This window comes from Onthophagus taurus, chromosome 1 (genome assembly GCF_036711975.1).
Source record: "Onthophagus taurus isolate NC chromosome 1, IU_Otau_3.0, whole genome shotgun sequence".
Lineage (NCBI taxonomy): Eukaryota > Metazoa > Arthropoda > Insecta > Coleoptera > Scarabaeidae > Onthophagus > Onthophagus taurus.
In genome coordinates this window covers 33,726,719-33,753,173 of record NC_091966.1, presented here as the reverse complement: position 1 = coordinate 33,753,173, position 26,455 = coordinate 33,726,719, and the positions used below count along the sequence as shown (strand labels likewise).

The window sequence follows — 26,455 nt, the reverse complement described above, 5'->3', positions numbered from 1 at the left end:
AGAAACTCAACTTGCCAATAGAAGACATAAAAGTAAAAGGAAGCCCATTGCCCAAGGTCAATCACCTCCTACTCTGAACTTATCGTTCTTCCATGACTTCTTCTGTCAAGAACAGTTCTTGCAAGGGATTTTTGTACTGCCTTCTTAAACGCACTTAAGTAACAGTCACGGCAATCTCGACTTTCCAGTGAGTATCTATCTTGTAAATTGTTTCGTTGCTGGTAGTCTTTCATTCCCCAAATGTTAATGGACAAATTTCAAGTAATGCAGAACAAACGTGGTTGTGTAGCGGTAAAACTTCATTTTCCTCTTAACTTATTGAAGTTTCCAAAGCTCTTTCATTCCCCAAATGTTAATGGACAAATTTCAAGTAATGCAGAACAAACGTGGTTGTGTAGCGGTAAAACTTCATTTTCCTCTTAACTTATTGAAGTTTCCAAAGCTCTCATCATTAATTCCAATCAGGAGCAGGTAAATTTTGATAAAGCTCCATCTATTTCAAATTCATTGATATTGTTCAAGTAAAATCTATGTCGCATCAAATTTAATGTGTTTTTTTTTAAATTTAGTGAACCAATTTAGTGAAAGTAAATTCGATTGATTATATGGACATGGCCTATTACGTTATCCAATTTAGAACAAAAATGCAGTGTTTGTATAGCTGCCGGAGGCTACATATTAAAAGGCACTTAACGAACTGCAAATAAAATCTGTTTTTCTTTGCAATTTTAATAAATATACATTGTTATTAAATTCGAAAAGTTTTACATCTTAAAAATATTTAAGCAAATAAATTTTAAAATTAATTTTACATATAAAATTCCATCCAATTTAAACGCAACCTCGATGGAAGCGTTCTTCCCATTCCCCCACTACATATTTTATTATCTCATTCTTGTTAGATGGTGTTGAACATACTTCTAAAGTAATAAGAGGAGATTGAATCATCAAGGTTTCGTCTATGCTGTAGACACCAATATATGACAATTTAACTCATATACTTTATAAATCTCTTTGAAGATATATACTGCTTAAAGTAGAAGTAAATTTGGATAAATTTCTTTTGCTAACAGTAGCAATATTGACATTAATAGTGCTATCTAATTGAACTTCATGTCAGGTTGACGCTTTATATAAGTATAAAAATTAGTAAATATTGAGTGTTACATAATTTTATATAACGAGTCATAAAATATGTTTATTTTACTGTTCAAATATTGCCGAATAGTAACAGGAACTGTTTGATAACTTATTGATATAGTAGAGTTTTGTTATCATCGTGATTAATACATTAAACATAGATATTAGCACTTATCTATGATAATATTTGTTCCTATTTCGCTTTTTGTTGTTCTTAATTTCCTGTTCCAAATTTCCTCTAAGATTTTCTAAATTATTTATTTTTAAAGAGTTTTTCCAAAACCCAGTGTGTAGAAAAAGTATTTGTAGATATACAATAATATTAATACATAGTACATAAATAATTAAAGCAGAGATTTTGGGATTCAACGGGTTGGTTTGCTTAAAGTTATGATTATTTCAGTTGAAGGGCGTCATTACAGTACATTATGAAAACGACTCAACCTTAATATCAAGGCATTTTTAAAGATAAGTTGAAACACATAAGTAGGTTAAGGCTAATACTTCTTGGTCACGAAACTACACAAACATTTATGTCATAAACTAACTAAACTTCTTAGACAGTTCATAACATTCTTTCAGACTCGCCCCGTATAAAAATATATTAGGGATGTGTATTTGTAGTTTGTTTTTCTGTATATTTGTATTTTTATAGAGGATAAAATATTAGTGGAGCACCCGAGGGCCCCTTAGGCTTGAGCTGTCATTGATCCTGTCAAATGTGATTAAACGAATTTGGATAAGAAATTTTAATGAGTTCAGAGTAAAACCATTTCTTTAATAATACCATGTGTGAGAGTAAACAAATTTAATAAAAAATAATGTTAACTTAATAACTATGTTTATTACTTTATAAACGTTACTTTTTTGGATATTTTAACAGGCTACTGCAGAATTTAATAAAACAACACATAGCGCACATATTTCTACCGTAATTTCGTCCCAGGCGCGTACCGGAGCCATTTTCAGCGCTTTTATTGACAAAGTAATCCATTGGGTTGAACCTAAACCATCACAGAAGTGTAAAGAGAACTTCTGATTTCGTTTATCGGAAACACTAACGATCAAGCAAATCAAACGATCAGCTTCATTGTGTCGTTGAGGAAGTGGAGACGACCGATCTTGCAGCTTCGAAGCATTAGCATTCTTCTGACGATGTTCCAAGTGTTACCTGTACTGACGCTAAGCTTTCATGCCATTTTCCTGATCGAAAGTTGCTCTGGGTTGCGTGGGATGCAACAACGGATCTCTATCTGAGGACGCTCAGCAGTAACGTTTGACGACATTGTAGACAGTTTGTTTCTTGCATATATATACTATCTTCTATATCGCTGACTAAGGCAGCAAAAGAGTGTAAACACTAGAGTGCAGATATATATATATCTGTCTTTGTAGTACCCCCGTCGACTCAAGAGACATGTGTGAACACGTGATGAGTACGCTTTTATCTTATTGGACGGTGAATTAAAAATTAATAGCAGCTGATGACCTTGATGTTTATAAATCAACAAATAATCGTCTTTTATTTTGTTACCCTTTTGTAATCTAATCAAAAATAATTGGTGTAACCCACAAGTCTGGTAAGTACATGGCGCAAACATAAACAAACAAGCAGCTAATTATTAATAATGAAAATTTTAAGATAGAATGTTATGTACTTTAAATAGTAAGTATATATTTTATATCTTTCATTAATGTAACAACTTCTTTAAATAGCGTGAGCCCACAAATTATGTTAAAAATTATATATTTTTTTTAATGAACAATCTACATAAAGTTGATATTTAATGCAATATTTAACCTCAATTTCACACAAAAGTACATATACTCTAATTTATTTGATGCATCAGTGATAATTTATAGTTAAAGTAAACCATCTATAATAATAATTGCATTTTAAAGCTGCATAAAATACGCGCGAAACACTTCATACTCTTTAAAATTTACGATTCGCGCTAGCGCTTTCACGACACCGGGGTACGACAAAGACAAAACATATATCATTCCGTCTTCTTTTGATGGAAACGCTCGCCACTCATTGCTTAGATAGGGAGTCAGCGATATAGAAGATAGTATATATATGGTTTCTTGAAACCAGTCGTTTGTACGATGTCAGAATAAATAAAAAAAGACAATGCCAACATCAATTAATGTCTAAAAAAAGTACGGGACTTTTTGAACACTCTGTGTATTGCCGTGAGTAAAAATCGATTTTAAAGAAATAAACGACAGCAATGCTATGAACAATTCCGCTAGATGAGAAACTGTAGCGCCTTTAGCTACAAGATGTTGAACTCATAACCTCGGGTCGTAACGGGTCGTCATGCTTTTTTATCCGAATAGTAAAGTTTTATTATAAGAATAATATACCCACTTTGTTTGTTCGTCAAACTGATATAGCACAGAAAATATAGTTTTACTCCAAATATCATGTCATTTTTCTTCAAACATTGCTAAATACGTTAATTCTGATTGGACTTATATGCAGAATTAAAATAATGATATCTTAGTGTATAAACTTTTATTGTTGAGAGATTTTTTGTAAAACTTCTGTAGAAAAATTGTTGGTTGTTAAAAAGAAAAAGAATTTAATGGAGTGGAATTTGATAAAGAAAAGTTTACAGAAATGAAACGTTCTGCCCACGTATTCGGTTTTGATTGTAACACTCCGGGAGAGGAAAAAGCGTGGGCGATGACGTTCCGATGCGTGGGCGAAAAGAGACAACCTTCAAATCGACGCCCACGGTTCCCTTTCCCAAACTCGAAAAAGTGTACATTGTCGAACATTTTCAAGGTTAAAACTGACATGAAACGCTTTTGTCAAAAAAAAAAAACCTTAACTTTGAAAAAAAAAAATCGATTACAATAAAAGTGATGAACGGAAATTTTAGTTGGTCGTAACGTTTTGAAATTGATGTCAAAAACTTCTCGAAAGTGTTCGTTTTCGAAGCGATCCAATTATAGTCCTACGTTCGCGATCGGTTAAAGTTTATAGGAAAAAAAAAATGTTTACCGATTGAGATATACAAAAAAATCGAAATCGTTTACATTTTCCCCACCACGTCCACTAAACGACCTCGTTTTCGTGGAAAAACGGATTGTTTCGGGATATCCTGGAAATACACGTCGAAAGTAGCGCGTTTCCGACGCACGCCGGATTTGAGAGTTAGCCGAGTTATTATTATTATTACGTAAAACTCTCTCTCTCGATTCGTTAAAATTGCAAAAACATGACGGGCGATATAAATAGACGGTGACTTATGTATTTATTTTACTATAAAAACTTTATTAAGAAAGAAAAATGGACAAAAAAAGAAGGAAAGAGAGAGAGAGAGAGACGTTGCCGGCTGCATGCGCGTTTTTTGTTGGATCGTTAGAATGTATGACGTTAGTTAACCTTTCACCCTTTTTCTGAGTGAGGCGGACAAAGAATTATTGCAGAGAGGCGCCCGTAGGCTTATCACCACCAATTACAACACAATTGGTGTCTTTAATGTTAAACGAAGGGTGACTACAAATTGGATTACAACAAAAAGTTTTTAAATTAAAACTTATAAAAAATAGTTGTTTTATAATCTATTATGTATTTTCTACTAAAATTGTATAAATGGTTTTAAATGAAATGTTAGGCAGCGAATATGGTGATCATTGTATACAAATAAATGTTAATAAATACTTTTATTGATTGCGACAGATTCTAGCCAACGTTATTTCCGGCCAAGGTGCTTTAATGCAGACCAATATATTACATTACATATAAAACGCAATCGAGTGCAGAAGGTTTTGTTTTGTTACTGTCGGGCTGGGGGGAGCAGCTTGAGATTTTATATAGGTCATAGTTTATGCCCTCTAAAGGTTTAGGGCAGATCTAGGTGCTTGCTGAACCTTAGTATTGTTCCGAAGTCTTGTTCCTTAATGACATTACCGAAAATTTTATGTCTTAGGCGACGTAGTCATACAGAATATTCAGCAGCAATTTCAGCAGTCTCTGACTTGTCGTTGCATAGTCGACAAGTTTGAACCTCAGCTTGTCCAATGTTGAAGAGATGGTAGTCTTCGCCTGTCTATTTCCTGGAAGTTCTTTCCAACGCAAGGCTACCTTTGAGTCTTCCCATGTGTTAATAACCTGTTTTAAGCGACTTTTTTGTAGACTACAGCCGGGTTGGGTCCAATCAAGGGCGTCCTTGCTACCTGTCTCTTTGGCCAGCTTGTGTTTTCATTACCCACAATGTCTGTGTCTTTGCAACACAATGACCGGATCTACTCCGGATCTAACCGTCTCTGAAGTATCGGTGTGTCAGGCCAGGGCTCCTTTTTTGAGTTGAGACGCACCCTATGTCCATACTTCCCTGTTTCTAAACATGACCTTGTATGGATGGTCGAAATTATAATCGCTGGTCAAACTATAATCAAGTAATTTAGGCATAGGTTCCTGAGAATTTCGAGATATCCTTTGAGGTTGGTACGCGTGACTTACCTGTTAGGGTCTTCAGTTGTGCGGAAACTGGAGACCAGAAAAAGAAAAGAGAAGTTAATGAAATTAGTGTTGTTTATGTATCTATGAGACTTGAGATGAATGGTGACGAGCGATAATTGTTAGTGTTCTTTGGCCCACATTGCTGGGTCATTGGGGTGGAATGTTGGCGGGTCACGGTGGTCTTGGCGATATCCTCGTGCAACCCTTGATTGAGGGGATTCAATTTCTTACCTCTGCTGTCACTGAAGTCTCCTAAGAGCTATAAACGCCCTGGGATCGAACTGGCAGAGGGACCCAATTCAACCCAGCACCACTTGAATTGCCCACGGAATTGGGCTGTGGTACAATTTCGTGGTTCCTGGTGGGAAGACCCGGGATCGGCAGTGGTTGTATGGTTTTATATCGCTCGTGTTGGGTGTGTGTGTGGAGAGGAGTGTTAAATTCTTGTTGTCTTGCGTTTGTCCTGGTCGGGAAAGGAGGTTACGGAGAGTATCGGCAGGGGCTTCCCTGGAAACGGATGTTGTTGTAGTGTATGTTTCTGTGTTTTTGTCTCTTCTTTGAAGAGTGTGTCTTCAGTAATAAGGAACTCAAAACTACCTCTTTTTGTATGTGCAAGAAGTGGTGTGAGATCGAGTAGGGCTTCAAGCAGCCGACGAATAAGATCTCATTGTACTCGTTATATTAAGATATGCAAGCCGATGGATTTGTGTCAGCTGTTGTTGCGCTGTCTTGTGATTTGTTCTTGGCCATCAAAGTAATGAAACATAGGCGACCATGGGTCTGATTATTGCCACATAGGTCCAGTGAGCTATTTATGCTTTGTGCAGAAAGTTACAGTTACATAAATTTGCTTAAACCATTAAATATTGATATTTGTAATTAGTAAGATTTTGCTCCAAATGTTCGAATGACTTTGTACGTTGATTCATTCAACGTAGGTTTTTGTAGCCAACGAAAAACTTTGTAAGGGCTACACTAAAATAGTGTGACATATTAAAAATAATATAAAAAAAAGTTTCTATTTGACCTTATAATAATAATTAAGAGATAATATAATTGAAAGTCCATTACGATATTTTATTACAAAAAAATGTAACCGTTATATTTTCCGCTATTTTTAAAAATTAATAACAATGAAATCTCTAGTACGTCACCTATTACTTATAAAAAATGAATTTTTCGATTTGGACGATACTATTTATTAATTATTTAACTTTTAACTTCAACAGGTCAAAGAAATAAAAAAGTACTTTCCCCAGGATCCTGGGAATCTCCCCCGATTTCCCTTGGAGTATGTATCCTAGCAACGACGTGCAGCGGTGAAAGTAGGTCCAGGGTGCAGGGGCTGGAACGCCCTCTCTGACCCGGCGACCTCATTGCACCTGTACCCCAACCGGGGATCTTACCCAGTTTCAACCTCACACGTGTAACCCACCAACCCCAATTCCACTTTATTAATTTAGCAAGAAACACCGGTTTCCAGCCGGGAATGACCATGAATATCAATTAGTGTTTAAAATAATACTGAGAACGAAGATAGAGTAAAAGTATTTTTGCAAAAAATAGAAAATAAATTTAAGGAAATAAATTAAGGAGAGAGAATAAAAAGTTAGAAAAGAGAAACGTTACAATAGTAATATAGGAAGTTGTTGGCTATTGTGTTCGGCTTCTACATAATAATTGCTGCATAAAAAGGATATCCTGTTTCGACATGCAGCCGTGCGTATAAGTATGGGACTTGAAAAACATCTAAAGAACTCTCTCTAAAGTACTATTTTATATAAGTAAGAAATCAGTTTTGATTCTATTTATAAGATTATCTCCGTTAGAGTTGCGTAAATCGAGTACAATGCTCGTGTCGCGTCTGGTTTTGATAGATTCAAACCGTCCCGACTTCCGCGTTTCTGTTGTCATTCTAAAATAATCTCTCTCTATTCTCCAACAATACACATAGTATTCCGTTTATACACCACTCAAAACGTTCTAGCACTAAAATATCTGCATATGTGTATACTTAAATTCTAAAATTATTCGTATTTTCTTGTATTAATTGACATTATCATGATAACATTAAAACTTCTTTGATAAAATCAACAATATCAATAAAGAAAATAATCTGGGATGGTTTAACTCGACTTTTTAAATAAATTTATGGCTTTAACAGAAAATTATCGAAAATATAGATATGCATCAGAAAACAATATTCAAATACGAATACTGAATCACCACAAAATTTGATTTGAATATGAATATGAATATATGCGAATATTTTACCAGAAAAACATTTGAATACGAATGGATTACTTCGAATTATAGATTCTACTAAAATGAATAATATTTACATTTTTAATATATGTATTTTTATATATAAAATACCTTATATTTTCAATTATAAACTAACATGAAATTAAAATGTAGATACTTCGCGACCGATAATGCAGAAAGCATATTTTGTTGGTAGGCAAAAGCTTTGGCCAATTAAAGCTACTACTAGATACAGTTATATTAGCAGATAATACTCATCTTTAGAACTAGTTTGGAAACTGCAATGACCCAATAGTTGATTACCTGCAGTATAGTTTCGTTCAGGTGTCTTGAAACAACATTTTAATAATGTACCTGATTCTTACAGAATTTTTCCCTACCAAGTCTTCACACTCCCAAGAAAGGCAAGCACTCAAATCTATTAGTGCCGAACTATTCCAAGAATATCTTAATTTGGGGATTCTGTTAAGGTTTTGGAAAAAGCTGTAACGGTTAAAATAAATCATAAAACTAGACAACTAATTAAAAATATGAATACAGTGAAATATAGATACAAATGAAAAGATAAGTAATTTTGGTTGTATTCTAAATGTTTTAAAAGCAGGAATAAGTATTAGTATAAGACGTGACATGAAAGTTGAGCGGAGATGTAAACGAAGTGTGGTCGTAGATGTTATGAATAACTTTGCTTAAAAGCATAACGTCGTTGGTCTAACAAAAAAAATCTGTCTTGTACTTGCCCCAATCTGATGACACACTATGGAATGAATGAGCGAACACCATAAATAGGATCACTCATGTCAGGAGTTATCTTTGCCATGAGGGTAAGGATTCGAAACGACTTACTGATTATTAAATTGGCAAAGTCTTTAAAAGAAAGCTTGCTGCCGAAGATTAGTTGCAGATTCATAATTGATATGAATTTCAGCAAAAATTCTTGCTTTATAAAGTAAAATATAGCAGGCATATTTTCTTTGTGAATGATATATTTATTTATAATTTATAGAAACAAAATTAGACTGGTAGTAATGAGCCAACACAGATTCAATGAGACTTTATTGCTGCTGAGCAGAACAATCTTTAAGATTAGAAATATTACAAAAAATCTTTTGATTGTCTCCATACGTTCATACGTACGTCTTCTGTGAGCAATCCTATTCAGTAAAGCAACCCGTTCTATTTTTTCTAATAAGAGAAGATTATTATCCAATGCTTTGCTGGAGACAGTGTTTACAGAATCAGTTGTCAACTAAAGTATTTGAAATGTAGTTGGTGTATTCGAGAAAGTTAGTTCAAGTAATAGGCCAATGCGGGAAAAACACTGCGCTGTTGGAGTCTGGGGTCTGTCTTATTTTTGATAAAAATGATAAAAATTGGAATAAGCCTATAATTTCAGGTAAACTTGCTACCACGCTTGAAAACAGTCTGAATTTTCTATTAATCAAATTTGTTTGTGGAATGCTGAGATAGTTACACCTATGTTTAATGGAAATGGCCATAAAATGTACCACAGGAGATCCAGTCAAAATTGATAACTCTCAGAACGTCCAAGAACGTAATCGCTTTGAACTGTAGAAAATTTCCGCAAATACACCAACCATACGTATAACAACCATAAGTGTTGTGTGCGTATACAATCACCGAGTAAGCTCACCGCTCTAAGAGCTTCCAAGACCTTAATAAGTTCGAATTGTAGAAAATATCGGCAAAAGACTCGACTCATGTGTTGAACAACCGTGTAACAATAGTTATATTGGCAAGTATTACCTTCCATTAGTCGTAATTGTGATAATGGATTGCTAACAGATTTAATTACCAAAATAATTTTGTGTATTTTACGTTTATTATGAATAATTCTCTTTGTGTCGATGGAGATCCAACGAAAATAGGAACGAGGGAAATGTTGACGTGCAAAAAAAGTTGAAACGCATTAAACGAAATACTATAAAAATGATCGGTAGCTTCATAATGTTATATAAATTGCTACAAAACGTGTTATTCGTGTAGTTAGATATAATATTATTGAAATAAAATTTTAGTATTATTACAAACATTTAAGTTTAATTATTTGATCTTTGAAAATGTGTAATTATTTAATATTATATATAAAAAATAACCTTGGTAGAATCGCCATTCTTTCTAGTGCAAACCACTCAAGCTTTTCCCTTTTTTTTTTCGTGAATTTATGACATATTCGTAATTTCTGAATATTTCACCTAATGGTCTTTTCGGTTCAATTCCCTTTTCCGCCATCCATTCAATGATTATCGATTAAATTATGCTGCTTATAAATTCAAATCGAGTTATAATATTACCTTCCGCATTTATTCCATACAAGATAGTTCAGCGTCTCTTGAAAGTTCTTTTTCCAAAAAATTTATTCAACTTATCTCTGATGAATCCTTCTTTGAATTGCAATTGCTTTGTTTTGGTCCATTCTGTGTGTTGATAAAAGTAAATATTCTTTTTTTGGGCTTTTTTTTCTTATAATCGACCACTTGTAATTTCTGTTCTGTAAGTGGTGGAATATTTATCCTGTAACAGTTAAAAATGTATATTTTCCATCTATGATGTGTTTTATTTGGCAAATATTGTGCCAGTGATGTTCCATTTATTATTATTCAACAGTTTCAAACTCTTTTGCCGGTGATATGCATCGTTACGCTTTGCCGGTAAGGAGTTTTATCCACAACGTGCAAAGTAATTGAAATTTATTGTCCAAACCATGAAATATTTCCATGGTTTATTGACCAATATCTAAAAATTGTAACTGCTCTAACCCCATCTAGTACTTGAAAATTAAAGAAAACAGTTTTTCGCAGTACTTTTAGGAGAACAGGAATCCTAATAGGAAGAAATATTTATAAGCAATATGACGTTAGGTTTCTTTCAATTTCCATAGTAATATGAATTGAATGATTACAACTGTGGTAAACTCTGTTGAGTAATAATATAATAGTAGCTTGTTTAAAATTTATAAAGAAAAACACAATTTGGCTAAAAATGCAGAAACTAAACTAAAACCAATTATTTTATTCAATTCGTTGCAAATTACTAACTGTTTCACCGTTTCTAAAATATTTTCTTATAATTTTTTAATAAAGAAGTTTGATATCGACTTATTATTATAAATATTACATAATTCGAATGACGTATTACATAATTCATATTGAATTTATTTGAAGAAGGAATTTTTTACGTAAATGTTTGAATGAATGAGTAATGTAATTTAATGATAATATTTAGGTTGATTTAGTTAAATTTTATCATAAATATCTTATAAAGTTTTCATATAGCTTGTTGACAAGAAGTACATTTCTTGTTTAAAGCATATATTATTTAACCAGTTAAAACAAAAATTAAAAGCAGGTTCTTTATGTTGTTTACGATTATATGAATGAAATCGTTTGCATTTTAAAGTGTTGGTATAGTTTCTGTATATCTCAAGGCCAAGAAAATTTATTGTGCTGCTTATTTCTATTTCTATAGTTTATAACTTTTTAAAATGTTCTTTAGTTACGTTTAAAACTAATATTATGATAATACTTGATGTTATGTTTAGAATATAGGAACTAAACATAAATTATAATTCTTCGAAATGGCGAAACATTGATTACTATTTCTGGTTGAATAACTCTTCTCTTGGTAATTCCAAATATTTGCTAAACTTGTGTTTTTCCGTTTGGTCTTATTGGTGGAATTGGTAGGCGGGGATGTTGAGTTAAAAAAGTATTTATATTGGTTTAATTCCCGGTAAACCCGTATTTCCCGAAAAATGTTGTCATAACATCAATCTTCATAAAAGATCGCATGAAAGTAGGTTATTTGTGGCTTAAACATGTCATCGTTAACAACATTGCACATTTACTAACAATAAGTATGATGATTTACTTTACTGTGAAAGCGAAAAGTTTGAAATACACAAAAATTAATTAATAAATCTTTATTTTGTCATAAATTATATATTTTTGTAACAGGAAATTATATTTTCGATTAAATTAAGTTATACTACCAGAATATAAAGACAATTATTCTATTTTGAACTATAAAATACTCATTACAAAATAACTACCATCAGAATTGATAATAGTAGTGGAAACTTAAATATAATTAACAATGTGAAATCAAGACCATTAAAAAGACGGCTATTTACTCAATAAAGCCGGAAGTTTATTGTCCAAGGAAAAATTTTATCTCGCATGCTTAAATTAAAAACGAGATAAAGATGTTTTTGAATAAGATAATAATGATTTCGTTGATTTGTTAGTTGACAAAATATGGTGTGTGTTAATCTAGCTTACTTATCTGATATTTTTGTTATTTTTATAACATAAATAGCAGTAAAGTAAGTAAGGATTGAATGTTTTAAAAAAACGTTTTAAAAATAATTTAAATTTATCCTATAAATTTTATTTAGAAAAAATGGATGAATTAAACATAAGGAGATAATTTAAAGTAGTTTACATCAATTCTAAAGGAGTTTTACAAAATAATTGTAATATATAACTTATCGAGATATTATTTAAGTTTTAATTTCAAAACATTCAGAAGATTTAATTAATTGCTTTTTAATATTATATAGTGTGTTATCACTATTTAGATCTTATTTACGCGTTTATTTGTGACCTTTAATACAGTTCATCTAAATTATAACGTACTGATTTACATTATTCCAATACTTGACATTATGTCGATTTACGTTCCTACACCATGTGAAGGTTACTTCATCGGCAAAATATGTCTTGTTAACGAAATTCCCGTCATTTGCAATTTTGTCCATCATTACCTGCCTCACTAAATTCTAATCTACGATTGAAGTCATGTTCAGTTAATTCTTGCGTTATCTGAATTCTTATTTCATACAGTCAAGATTAAAAAATAGCTTATATCATGTATTTACACAGTTTTGTGTGAGCTTTTACGGTTTTTTGCACCATCACACAACTTTAAGATCAGATCTTGCTTTTAAAGGTACCTTATTGCAAAACTTTTATTCGATTTTCTACATATATGATTTCATCTTTTTTTACATGCTTTGTTTCATGAATAAACCAGATTTTTATGAGCCTACAATATCGGAGGGAAGATTTGGTATGATCCATTACAGCCCCATTAATAAATCAGTTCTAAATGAGATCGTTCTTCTTTTCTGAGTCTTTCAAAAACTTCTTGCAGATAGTGGCATAAACGCGAACAAGTGTGGTTTAGAATATTTTGCAATTTCACCTCAGAACATGTGGATATTACACGAAATGCCTTAGGTTTTGGATTAACACTGCTGTTTTGCCTTTTGTCATAATGAGTAACACGAAAAACGCTGTACTCTTCATGTATGATTTTCCTTTATCGGTTCCAATATTCTTCTTAATATTTTCCTCTCATATAAGTATAGTTTAGCTTATTTTATGTGCTGTCTGTAACATATAATAATTTTGAACTGACTCATATACTCTAAGTTTATTGCTACGATGGACATCTTTTGATTTTAGTGTGTGGGAGAGTGCAAAGTAACCTCTGTTTGCAAGGATAATCCTTCTAGCAATAAGAATATCTATGTCTTCCGTTTTATCAAGATCAGTTTCGTTGCCAAGTATACAAATTGCTGTACCGCCTCGATGCTATTGGCGACAGTAATGCGTGTGGGTTCGGCTTCCTCTTATCAAGCTCTTATCAATTTTTCCGATGTTCATTTGCCTTATTACATATTCTAAGGTTAAATTGAATGAGGTAGGCGTCAACCCGTCTCCCTATTTCAGTTCTCTGGATATGTTAATAGTGTTAGTCCATTAATCCATTGTCAACATTACCAAATGCATCCAATATTTGGAATAGTTTATTTCGGTCTATAGAGTCATATGTCATAGTGTATTTGCTACGATTAACCCTGTCTGATATTCACTAATCAATTCAGCTTATACGACTTACAAGGGAAGTGTCACAACTGTGTCTCACCGATTTCGATGCAATTTGGTACAGTCATAGAATGGGCCAAAATAAGGTTCGTACATTTTTTTATACGTGCGGTAAAAGCCCCTGGGGCGAGTTATAGGGGTTGAAAGTTTGGAGAAAAAGTACGTTTTCACTTATATTTTAAAAATGAAAAGTGCTATCAAAATTTGGTAAATTGTAACTGATATTCATTTTAAAAGAGCTTTCTTTTGATGTATCACACATATACCAGAGGGTTAAGAAGGGCGAACTACCCCTATTTTTTTGGAATTATTTAAAAACCACCCTATCGATTTTGGCGGCATTAAGTATACTTCCAGCACGTTCAAAAATATTAGTTAAGGGTTTTTTCCCATTCGCTCTAGATCATCCCCAGCGAAGTTACGGGGGTTAACATGTAACCACTTTTCGTAAGAATGATGTGATAAAATTGTCAGGTATTTTGAAAATACTTTAACAAAACCGTAAATTAGTCGCACAATAAAATGTTTAATGTAAAATAAGGCATAATACACCATTTAGGGGTGGTTGGGGTTAACCACCCCCTTAAAAATTAATTCTATCCCGGGCATTACTTGTTGATTACGGCGAAATTTGGTACTGTGTTTGTTTTATATAGTTTATTAGTTTATTTTTATTCTACATAATGTTGCCAAAAATACACCTACCAAAAAAATTTTGGCACAATATTTGTTTTTTTAGTGCCGCTTGCTAAAGGTCATTTCTCAAAATAGTTTTTTCTAGTATAAAAGAACGTGTGCCCAGTGGGTAGATTTTAGTTTCAGAGCAACTGACAGAAGCAATGGTTACAATAAACCCAATAAACGTTTTAAATTTGCTAATGACAGTTTTTACTGTTATGAATATTCCCCAGACTCCTGTAAATGAAGCAGAAGTTAGTTTAAAAGAAAATATACAGCGTATTTTAATGGAAAGTATGGAAGACTACAATATGCAAATTGAAGACGAAACTGTATTAATTTTCGATTCATCCAATGGCATCAATGACGGTCAGCAAATTATTGAAGACCAGGATACAACTGACAGGTTTGTAGAAGATACTGATGCTCATTGTCCATTGAAGGATGACATCGACTACGAGTACAAATTAGAGGCGGTAAATTACTGGACAAGTGGGAAGAAAGGTTATTTGAAACTAGAAACCGTAAAAAACAAATACCGAAAAGTGACGTCAAAGACCCAATTGCACAGATGGTCTAAATATATTGAAGAAAGAGGGACATACAAAGAAAAATTAGCAGAAATTACCGAATTTGTAATTAATCAAGCGAGAGCCGCCGTAGATAATAAATTGCCACTACATGATATTGATATACGCAGATGGGCTATACAAGCTAGAAATGAAAAGAATTTATCTCCTCAACTGTTCAAAGCATCTCATAGCTGGGTGCAACGTTTTAAGAAAGCAAATCGGTTAGTAAGCCGAAAAATAACAAAATTTCTATCCCAAAAACAAATTGGAAATGTTGATCGAGTAAAAACTTTAGCAAAAGATTTCGTTAAAGAGGCAAAGCTACAAATCCAAATATATGGACCTGAAAACACCTACAATTCGGATCAGAGCGGTTTTAACTTGGAATTCCATTCGGGAAGAACATTAAGCGATTTAGGAGTTAAAACCGTAGAAAGTGTGGTCCAGTCGGTGTCATCTACAACGCACAGTTACACAATTCAACCCGTAATATCTGCTGATGGGAAACTTCTTTCTCCACTTTTTATTGTTTTAAAAGAACCCTCTGGCAGCTTTGGACCGAGGGTAGCAAATACAATGTTTAAAGCAGACAATATATACGTTTTGGCATCAAAATCTGGAAAGTTAACTTCAGAACACATGAAAAATTGGCTCCAAAATGTATATTTTCCAAATACTGGTTCTAAATCATTATTATTATTAGATTCTTGGAGTGGCCATTGTCCTGAAGTTATTAGTGAAATAACTCCATCAGGTACTAATTTTAAACATTTATCTATACCTGCAGGGACAACAGGTCAAATACAGCCCCTAGATGTATTTGGTTTCAGAATATGGAAAAATTTTATTAGAAGATTCTCTGATCAGATTATTCTTTACCAGTATGATGTCAATTTACATCAGAGGGATAACATATTAAAATTGCAATCGTTGACGCATAACCAGTTGGCTTCCCCTCGGTTTATAAATGTTTTTAAATACGCATGGTTTGCAAGTGGCTATATAGAGGAGAGACCAGACCATTTTGAAAATCCCGTGGAAGTTTGCTTTTCGAGTGAGAAGCCAACGTGTGATATCTGTGGGGATATAGCGGTCATAACATGTGCATGGTGTAAAAAATCCTTATGTTTAAAACATTTTTTCCACGACTTTCATTTTTGCCAACACTACGTAGAATAAAAATAAATTTAATATTGAAAATTAATATAATACATAAAAAACGTCAATTAGTAATGTAGAATAAACTTCTTTGGTATATTGAACTATTTTTTTTGTCAGTTGCTTTTTAACTCATAAATAAATAAAATATCTTATTTATCTAGTAGTTTTATATTTATTATTTAAAGAAAATGAGGGTAGTTTACCTCGTGGAACATCGATAGATAGATTTTTAAAAAACAATACCACAGTTACGATGGCAGTTTTCATCTTCGAGGTATAAACAAAAAACTACCCCTAATTTGTAACCCTTATAACCATTTTCAAAAATTTTTACTTCAAATATAAAACAAACACAGTACCAAATTTCGCCGTAATCGACAAATAACGCCCGGGATAGAATTAATTTTTAAGGGGGTGGATAACCCCAACAACCCCTATATGGTGTATTATGCCTTATTTTACACTAAACATTTTATTGTGCGACTAATTTACGGTTTTGTTTAAAGTATTTTCAAAATACCTGACAATTTTATCACATCATTCTTACGAAAAGTGCTTACATGTTAACCCCCGTAACTTCGCTGGGGTTGATCTAGGGCGAATGGGAAAAAACCCTTAACTAATATTTTTGAACGCACTAGAAGTATACTTAATGCCGCCAAAATCGATAGGGTGGTTTTTAAATAATTCCAAAAAAATAGGGGTAGTTCGCCCTTTTTAACCCTCTGCTATATGTGTGACACATCAAAAGAAAGCTCTTTTAAAATGAATATCAGTTACAATTTACCAAATTTTGATAGCACTTTTCGTTTTCAAAATATAAGTGAAAACGTACTTTTTCTCCAAACTTTCAACCCCTATAACTCGCCCCAGGGGCTTTTACCGCACGTATAAAAAAATGTGCGAACCTTATTTTGGCCCATTCTATGACTGTACCAAATTGCATCGAAATCGGTGAGACACAGTTGTGACACTTCCCTTGTTAGTTCCCTAAGCCTGGTGCTTTGTTATTTTTTTTTTGAGTATTTATTGCTTCTCTAACTTCTTCTAATGCTTGCCTTCTTTCATCGTTGTAGTCTTTCGTTTCTTGATTCTCTCTTGTAATGTTTGGAAGTAACCATTCCGAATTACAATTTGTTCTATTGTGTAATTAATAAATTTGAGTTGTAACTAACTTTCAGTATGAAGTACCGCTATGTGCATCGCTTTATTGATAGCAGAACAATTTGGGCATGTATCGTAGAACAAGTTTGTTACTTCATTATAAGATGTTATCCTATCGCTGAATCCCATCATCATGAGAACAGTAATTTCTTATAAGAACTATCTTAAAGAAACAATGTACTTTGCAGAACTTTTCAAAATACGTCTAACTATTGACAGTTTTAGTTAATAATGTATTAATGTCAATATCAAAGCATATTAGAACGCTGCTCCAGTCCATCCTCGTACTTTACCGACTTTCTGTCTGCTTCCACCCTCATCTTCTCCAGCTTCAACTCCTCTCTCGCTATATATCCCGGAGTCTCTCTGCTCAATCCCAAGACCCACCTCCAATATCTCTCCTTTGTGCTCCTTCCACCCCAATATTTCTGCTCCATACATTATCACACTCCTGACAAATTCATCAAACATTATATTCCGCCTGCACAAATATTTTTTGCACCCAGCTCCATATCTGCCCCAATAATCTACTTGTCTTTCTAACTGCAAATCTCAGGCACGTAAGTTCTCTTACCTCCTCCAGCTCTGTCTCCCTCCATTCCCACTTCTCCCTTTTTAAAAATTTTATTTATTTAAGACCGCTTAAATACATCAAATCGCAAGTATTACATATCGTGGAATTATAAATTGAAGGGTAGATTCCAATAATGCAATAATATACAGCGTGCATTTAAAAATTCAAATTGACTCATTAATACAGGAAGACGGTAAATCAGACAACATTGTGAATGTCAAGTTAGTGTTTCCATATCCCAAATTTTGTGCGACCTATTTAGAAGCAAATTAGGCTTTTCCAGATTGTTGTTTTACTCTGTATATGTTGGAAAGATTTGAATAGCTATATGACCTTGATTAGCGTGACGTAGCAACATGTTTATATTTGAGTCGATCAGTTGAGTTATGGTCAAATTATACTCGTTCTGTGACATATTACGTCATACGAGTCACAACGTGGAGTATTGCACAAACCTTACCGAGAGACCGTGTAATCGTTTAACTATTAATATATCGAAATGATAGTTTGGAGAGATTTATATCGGATTTACCTTTACATTTTATAAAATTTATAAATTTATCGCATATTCTTTGAATGACTGAAAATATTTTCGAATATTTCATATTGCATTTTTAAAATACTGAAATAAAAACAGAGAATTGCCATCGTTATAAAATAAATTGTAATCATTTTAGATCTCTCTGAAAATGGTACATACTCCATAAAAACAATTAAATTAAAAAATACAGATCGATAAACGTCCGAAACAAGATAAAATTTAATTCATTAAATTTTTTTAATAGGTAGATATGAATACAAATATCACTTCTACAGGGTGATTCATAACTCGTGTGCAATATTTTGGATTCTGATAGACAATAGAATTTTAAACAAAAAAATAATAATAAATATTCTCTTGTAGTTGTTGAATGGTGGTAATTTCTACAATATAGTAAATTTTTTAATGTACTCCACAAAAAGATCTAGTTGGTTGAGGTCTGGTGATCTTCGAGGCCATGCTACATCCGCCTTGCATTAAAATGGTCATTTAACCAGACAACAACTCTTCTTGCTGTTTGTGGATGTGCGTGCACCATTATGTTGGTACCAAATGTCTCCCAGGTGTGCCAACGGAATATCATCCATGATATTTTCCACTATGTTTTCCAATAGATCTAGATAGCCATTTGAATTTAATATTTGATCGATGAATACAGGTCGCAATATGTTAGACAAGATAGTACCCCAAGTATTTATACTAAACCGTTGCTGCGAATCCCTGTCCCTAATGCTGTGCGGATTCTTTACCGAGTGACACGTGACTATGACACCATCTCTTGTAGTGATGAAACGGATAGTGATTTTACGAAAAGCCGGATATTCGGCATCACCTTCGGCCGGATATCCATTTATCCGGCATATCTATGCGGCCATTATTGTTATAATTTCTGATGCATTTCTGAAGTGATACCCAAATTGCCACATTATTGCGATGTTTGAATAAAAATGAAATTAATAAGAAAGCTGATAAGATATGTCAACTTATTTGGATCCAAGATACAAAATGATTTTTTTTGATGCTGATTTAACTAACACAGCCACTCTAAAAAGATGATACTTTAATTATTAATCGAAAGTGATAACAGCGACAGTTTTGTTAGTAATGAATTACAAGCGAAGAGAAGAAAACTAGACGAAACTGCAACAAGAGATTTTGTGTATCGTATTGGGATTGTTACAGTGAGGTTGCTAATGATAAATATATAAAATGTATTCAATGAAAAAAGTCCTATTCGGGTTGAACTTGATTATTATCTGCACTGTCCAACACCTAAAAGAGATGCTAATTCCTGTGAATGGAATCCGGCCAAAGCCGGATATTAGGTAACTATCCAGTATCCGGCCGGATTTTAAAAAATGGCCGGATACCGGATAGTTGCGGGATATCCGTTCCACCACTAATCTCTTGTAAAAGTTGCTTCGTCAGACCAAAGAATTAAATTAAAAAATTTAGATTTTGCCTATGCTGTTGTAAGAACCATTCACAAAATTGAACCCTCATTCGTTGTAAATTTTGCACCAGCTGAAAGTTCAATACACAAAATAATGAGAAAGTCTTCTGGACACTCTTCTTGTGCTTATCGAAGGTTCATCAGTATCCATGTCAACAAGGGCTTCCTCTGTCTGTACATTGTGACAAACACGTGGACCTCCTCAATGATTTCGCGCAATACCAAAATGCTGCCTACAATTTGGAAATCTTCGCTGATATTCTGCGGCAGCTACTGAGGCACTTCCATTGCAGAAACCACAAACAAAAATGATGCATACTCTTGATTAGTAAATTCTGGCATGATTACTCATAAGTATATCACCCTGTATAGTGATGTCGATCTGTTCATTAATTAAATTGAAAAATTTAAAACAAAAAAAGGTCATAGGTATAGGAAAATAGATTGGTAAAACATTTCTTTTCCAAAAACGGAAATGTTACGTCGATTTCCGTTAAAGTGAGGCGAAAAAGGGGGGAAGGTTATAGCGATGGTAGAGCCGCCTGGTGACGACCCGTAGCGTGAGAAGCGACAACGCCGGTTGCCGCTTGCACGCATTCCGTGTGGTCGCTGCCGCCACCACCGCCTACGCGATCTCTCGACACCCACGCCGCCTATTTGGAAACTTCACGTCGTTCGGATTCCATTCAGTCCGGGAACCGTTTCATTCACGGCCGCCCTCTACCGTGAATACCGAAATTGTCATCGCCCACGCGATTATACGTCATTTCAATATAATACCCTTTCTCCGTTCGATTGTTTTAAATGTCGATTCTATAAATGAATGGATACTTTTAAACGAATATAATAAATTTAAAAAAAATCTGAATTAAGTTTTATAAGTACTTTTTAAGTAACAAAACATTACTTTTTTTTACATTACATTTTTTTGATTAGATAAAGAGTTCTTTTTCGTTGAGAAGTGTATAAAAGCTTACTTTACACACGAAGATTAGCTTCGTTATTAAAAGACACGGATGGTGCTTTTCTGCATTAACTCTTTTTTAATGGAGGGTTGCTAGCATAAGAGACCTGTTAAGGCTTTAAGTGTAATGAAGAAAAAGGGTTTTATTCTCATTAACCATACATTTTACATTCATAAAACTCTTATAAAGAAATTAATTTGTTAAACTAATTTAACGTTTTTCGCAGAAATTTTCTTATCTTATTTCTAAAAAATGTTTGAGGTTAGTTCGGTTTATTCTAATAACTTTTCTCAAAAAAAGTAATCTAAATATTTTATCGATTTCATATAAAATTATTCAACAACGATTATGTTTGTTATGTTCAAAATTAAGAATCCCATGAAAAATATAAGACAATGACGATTGTTTTCAAGCACGGTGTATTCATAAATCATTGTTCATCAAGTTATTTCGCTTACACGGTTCTCTTCTTTATGAATGAAACACTCACCGGTACACTCACATCGGGTGTCGTTGACTCACGAAAAGGATATACACTGTGTTAATACTACATACTTAGAAGAGAGAGGGGCCGCGTCATACCTATTGTGTGTGTTACGTTTGAGAAATCAGGTTACATTGAAGATATTATTGAGGTTTAAGTGAGAAAATTGTACAATCATCGTTGTGGAATGTTTACAGTTAATCATCGTGATGAAATTTTTATTTAGAAACCAACTACAAAAACTAACTGGAAAGAAATAACATTAGATTAAAAGTTTGTTTGATGTTTTCATACAGTTTTTGATAAATATAATCTAGTATAGTTCTAAATCTAACGCAATTTTCTTTGTATCAGAGGCTATGTACACAAATTTGGATATTAGGATGGATTATTGGTTGGTATCTTCATGTGATGTTCAGATACAGACATATTATCGTTAATCTTATATAAATCTTATACATATCATTAGTTATTAGTTAGGTTAACGTTTGAATACTGGAAACAGTTATGTAAATGAGTATGATTTGCCAAATTAGGCAGAGTATATGGCCACCGACCATCTAGTAAAGAAAAGTGAGAGAAGTGATAAGAAGAAGTGGATAGACGAACAGAACTTGCTGCAATAAGAGCTGATGCAAAGGAATTATATAGCATGATAAAAATTCTGTCTAGGAAGGGATTAAATAAGCTAATTAATCCAGCTCAAGAGGGGGAAAGAACATTACTCCGAATAGACAATAAGAAAAAGAGGCAGTGATGCTGGATTTAGCATAAAGGCATCAAGTCGTAATGAAAAAAAAAACAACCCTCAAGCAGATCAGTACTGGAAAAGCACCAGGTATAGATAACATTGCACCTGAAGTACTGAAACATAGAGTACTGTTGGATTATTACACCCGTTACTTAAGAAGATATGGACAGAAGAAAGGTTGTCTTGAAGTTTGCTAGAGGCTGGAAACTACACCATTTGTAACAACTGGCGAGGCATCACTCTTTCGTCTATGCCAAGAAAAGTATTCCCGAGCATAATCCTAAATCGAGTTAAGGTCTCCGTGAAAAAGCGTTTAATTAAGGAGCAATCAGGTTTGCGTAAACACTGAAGTTGCGTTGATCTTATCAATACAGTTCGCGTTATTATTGAGCAAAGTGCAGAATGGCAGAGTACTCTATACTTGATTTTCATCGACTCTGAGAAAGCCTTTGACTCGTAATATAAAATATTGTTCAGCACTTATGAATTAGAAGACGTCGACTTAAACCTAAAAAACTTTAATATTAGCAACAATGTTTTTGATAAACAAAAAACTTTGTCCAAAATATTCAAATATTATTGTAGTTACTGTATAGATGTCTACATAAATTGATGGTAATCTGCAGAGATAATCCACTGTTGCAGCTTTGTTGGATATGAACAAAGCTGAAACTTAAAAATTATATTATTATTTTAATAGACATGTTAAATTATATTCTGGAAAAGCTGCGCAAATACGATGTTCAAAATTGAATGATATACTCTCAATGGAAGAGAAAATCATCATGAAAGTCCCTCTCATGTTCTTGATTTATGAATGATGTACTTATTATTATGGTATACTTATTCGCCCACGATATCAATGCTCTGATGACGAATATAGTTGGTTTAGTGGGGTTTGCACGTCATGGTATTGTAATTACTCTGTAATAACTACTTACTTTACTTACTCTACAGTAAAGTCATTAAAACATTACCTCTCCAACTAATATTAGTACTCAACCAACATTACCTTTTAAGTGTGATGTAAAGAGAAAGTCTTTTATATTAAATGCCACCAATTATAATTACTTTCGACATATTCTCAATTTTGATTCATATCCTTATTATATACTCTTGTTATATCTAAATTTTTAGAGGCTTACATAAAGATTAATCCATTTCTGAAAAAAGATAAGCTCCTTGACTACATTCCACATTTCTTGTTTTACGATTTATTTCCGGAAAAGCATGAACTCCCAATGAATCGAACACACTCATCATAACCTTTAAAATCGTTCTTTGTTTTACATCCTTTCATCTATAAAAATTTAGTCATATTTAACTGAAACTTTAATGAATCATTACAAGGATTTCAATAAAGAGCTAAATTTTATCGGGTATTACTTCGCCTTTTTTAAGAGGGATTAAATTTCATTCGTATTAAAGTTTTTTGGGATGGATTAAATTACTGTTCCATTTAAAATCCACCTAGTTTATGAACTTGTCATTTCAAAGTGTGTATTTTTAGAATTTTTTAATCGTCTTTGCATCCCGAGATGATATTGTTTGGTATTATGGTGCTTTATTGCATAATAAGAAATTTACCTCGAGTTTTATGACCATTAAGATAACTTGACTAAAATTAAATTACATTTAATAGAGTCGATCACAAATAATAATAAAAATCGTGTAGTGCCCATAATGCTCTTAAATTTGAGATACTATAACTCTATATTGATTATATTATCATTATTCGTCTAACAAAAGCTGACTCGTGTAACGGGAAGTTGTCACTTTCATTCTGAAAGGAAGTGTATGTAATAATGTTAGTAATCTTACGTTGTTAAAAGTGCTGAAGAAAGCTGTCATGATTTACTTGCGCAGATCTCAACGTAAATTAGGTGGGATGTAAGATTACACCATTGAACTTTATTAGATTTTGGATTATTGTAGAAATAAAGCGATTCCTCATATTCTAAAAGTAGATAAATAGAGATTGTGGGTATTATATTATATTCTGAACACAATCCCAATTCTGGCGAATCTGAAATGTAGTGATATTACATCATACGACCCGTGTTTAAAACATGTAAGCAAATGGCATATTTGGGGCTTGCATTCTTAGATTCGAACATTATTTAGATTTCTCATTATTTATATTTTAGCAGAATATCTCAGTCACATCTCTATGCTTTTTTCAAAAGGTTGGTTTCTCCTCAACCTCAATCTCTGGCATAAATTTTTATTGAATTTATAAATAGGACAGTTTAGGTTTATCATTTACATATCATATGGGGCTCATTGTTGGTCAAATCAGTAATGTCATACAGTATAAATATGTTTATGCAGGAATTAGGACTATATCTGGAAAAAGATAACTAAAGCTAAGGCGTAATTGCACATTTATGTTGCACGAGGAGATGCAGAGACTGGGGATTTGTAAGATTCGCATTAAATTCTTTTTTTTTTTTTAATTATTTTTATCTTGGGCAGTGTTTCAGCAGGATTTATAGCCCATATCATTTTCATGATTTGATTAGAATTAATTGTATTTTTGTATCAAAAGTAGGAGTGATTAATGGATCAGGTTTACAACTCAACAGTTTCCTAGGCAGTCTGGCTATGGTTTTTTCCGGTTGTAGACTACTATATAGAGGTTATAATTTGGATGTTTTTACAGTGTGTACACCTTTGTTAAATATTCTGCCATACCTAGTCTATACCCGTAGTCTATCTGATGTCTTCAAGCATATATATGATGATCACCAACTTATTTCTGCACAAGAACTAGTTTGGAGCAGAGTTGTTTTTAAGAGTTCGTTGGTGCCTTTAGCTACTCATACTTCATTAATGAGTTTAAGAACCTCGATATGGTGTTGGATTTTAAAACACTTTATATGTGCTGTAAAGAGACTTCAACCAGCATTTAAAAATTAAATAGTATATGTACATCCCTAGTGTTGTCGCTTTTCAATTTTGGTAATATTTTGCATCATACTTCTATTGGTTTATTTGCTATCAAACACATTCAATGCCAATAAACTCATTCAACATTAATTTAAGTAAGAATGTTGGAAGCGTCTTGAGATACTACTTCTAAATTCCTGAAAATTAATTACTTGAAATAAAGATTCGATGACACATTTTTTATTTATCATCTTGCATATATAAAGTATATAAAGAGAAAGTTTTTTATTTTTAGACTTATGACTAAGTTTTTAGAGTTTACATAAACTTAACTTTTTAAAACTCTAGTTCTCTTAAAGCTCAAGTTTGCAAAGCTTCGCACTAATCAATTTTGATGCATCCCTTCTATTATTAATATCCTACACTGAAATCTTTCACATCCACGAAATTGAGTTAATTCAAAACTCTCACGTTACCACCTGATTTTGAATTATAAAAACAACCTAATATTATAACCTAATATTAACCGCATATATGAAGAGAGTTTTATTTGCGTTGAAGAAAATGCAATATTTTTTTTTTATTTTCAGATGGATTTTCGCGTTTTAAAGCGGCTTTTCCGGAATGGTGCGATAGTTGCAGCGAAATGCTTCAAAATCCGAGCGGTTTACCAACGGAAGAAGCCCCAGATATACCGCTTTTGGGACTACAATCGTTAAGGATTTCATCGCAACCCCAACATAGACCTCATAGGAGTTGTGATAGTCTTTCTTCAATGGCAAATAGTTCAACTGAAAGTTCAGATACAGACGATAGATGCGATAGTTCTTTAGGTAAATTAGAAAATAATTTTTGGGTTAATTTATTTAGTTTATTGCAACATTATAGGTTTGGAAGATGATCGGGATTTCCCGGTTGAAATTTTACCATACCTTTTCTTAGGTAACGCCGCTAATAGTGAAGATAGTCAAGCATTAGCAAGGCACAGTATACAGGTAGGTTTTTTTTTTCACAATTTTTATTAAATAAAATTATTTTAAATATTTTTTTAGTACGTTTTAAATGTAACACCGAATTTACGAAATGTTTTTGAAGACGATGGTAATATTAGTTACCTACAAATCCCAATAGAAGACCATTGGTCGCAGAATCTCGAGAGTCATTTTCCCAAAGCGATAGAATTTATTGGTAAGATAAATTGAATATTATTTTTATAAATTTAGAAACTTATCTAATTCTGGAAATCGAAGAGATGAGAGAGAGAGCGTGGGCGATTCAAAATTTATCCCCCGCATATCCCTTTCGGTCTCGACCGCCCACGCTAAAATCAATAGGAGTCCGCCAACACCCCCCTTTTTCCTCCACCTTCTAGTGCAGCCGCCTACGCAGATAACCTCGGCCCAGCGAGCGATTTCATTCAGCAGCCATG

The 26,455-nt window shown here is 33.1% G+C and overlaps 1 protein-coding gene across 1 annotated transcript in view; it reads left to right on the top strand.

Annotated features, from left to right (window-relative positions):
* Positions 1 to 26,455, top strand: part of LOC111417252 (Mitogen-activated protein kinase phosphatase 3) — a 34,453-nt gene that overhangs the window by 7,168 nt on the left and 830 nt on the right. The window contains exons 2-4 of the mRNA XM_023049473.2: positions 25,617 to 25,859; positions 25,915 to 26,021; positions 26,079 to 26,214. Of these exons, the coding sequence (XP_022905241.1) occupies positions 25,617 to 25,859; positions 25,915 to 26,021; positions 26,079 to 26,214 (486 nt within the window). The remainder of the gene's footprint in view (positions 1 to 25,616; positions 25,860 to 25,914; positions 26,022 to 26,078; positions 26,215 to 26,455) is intronic.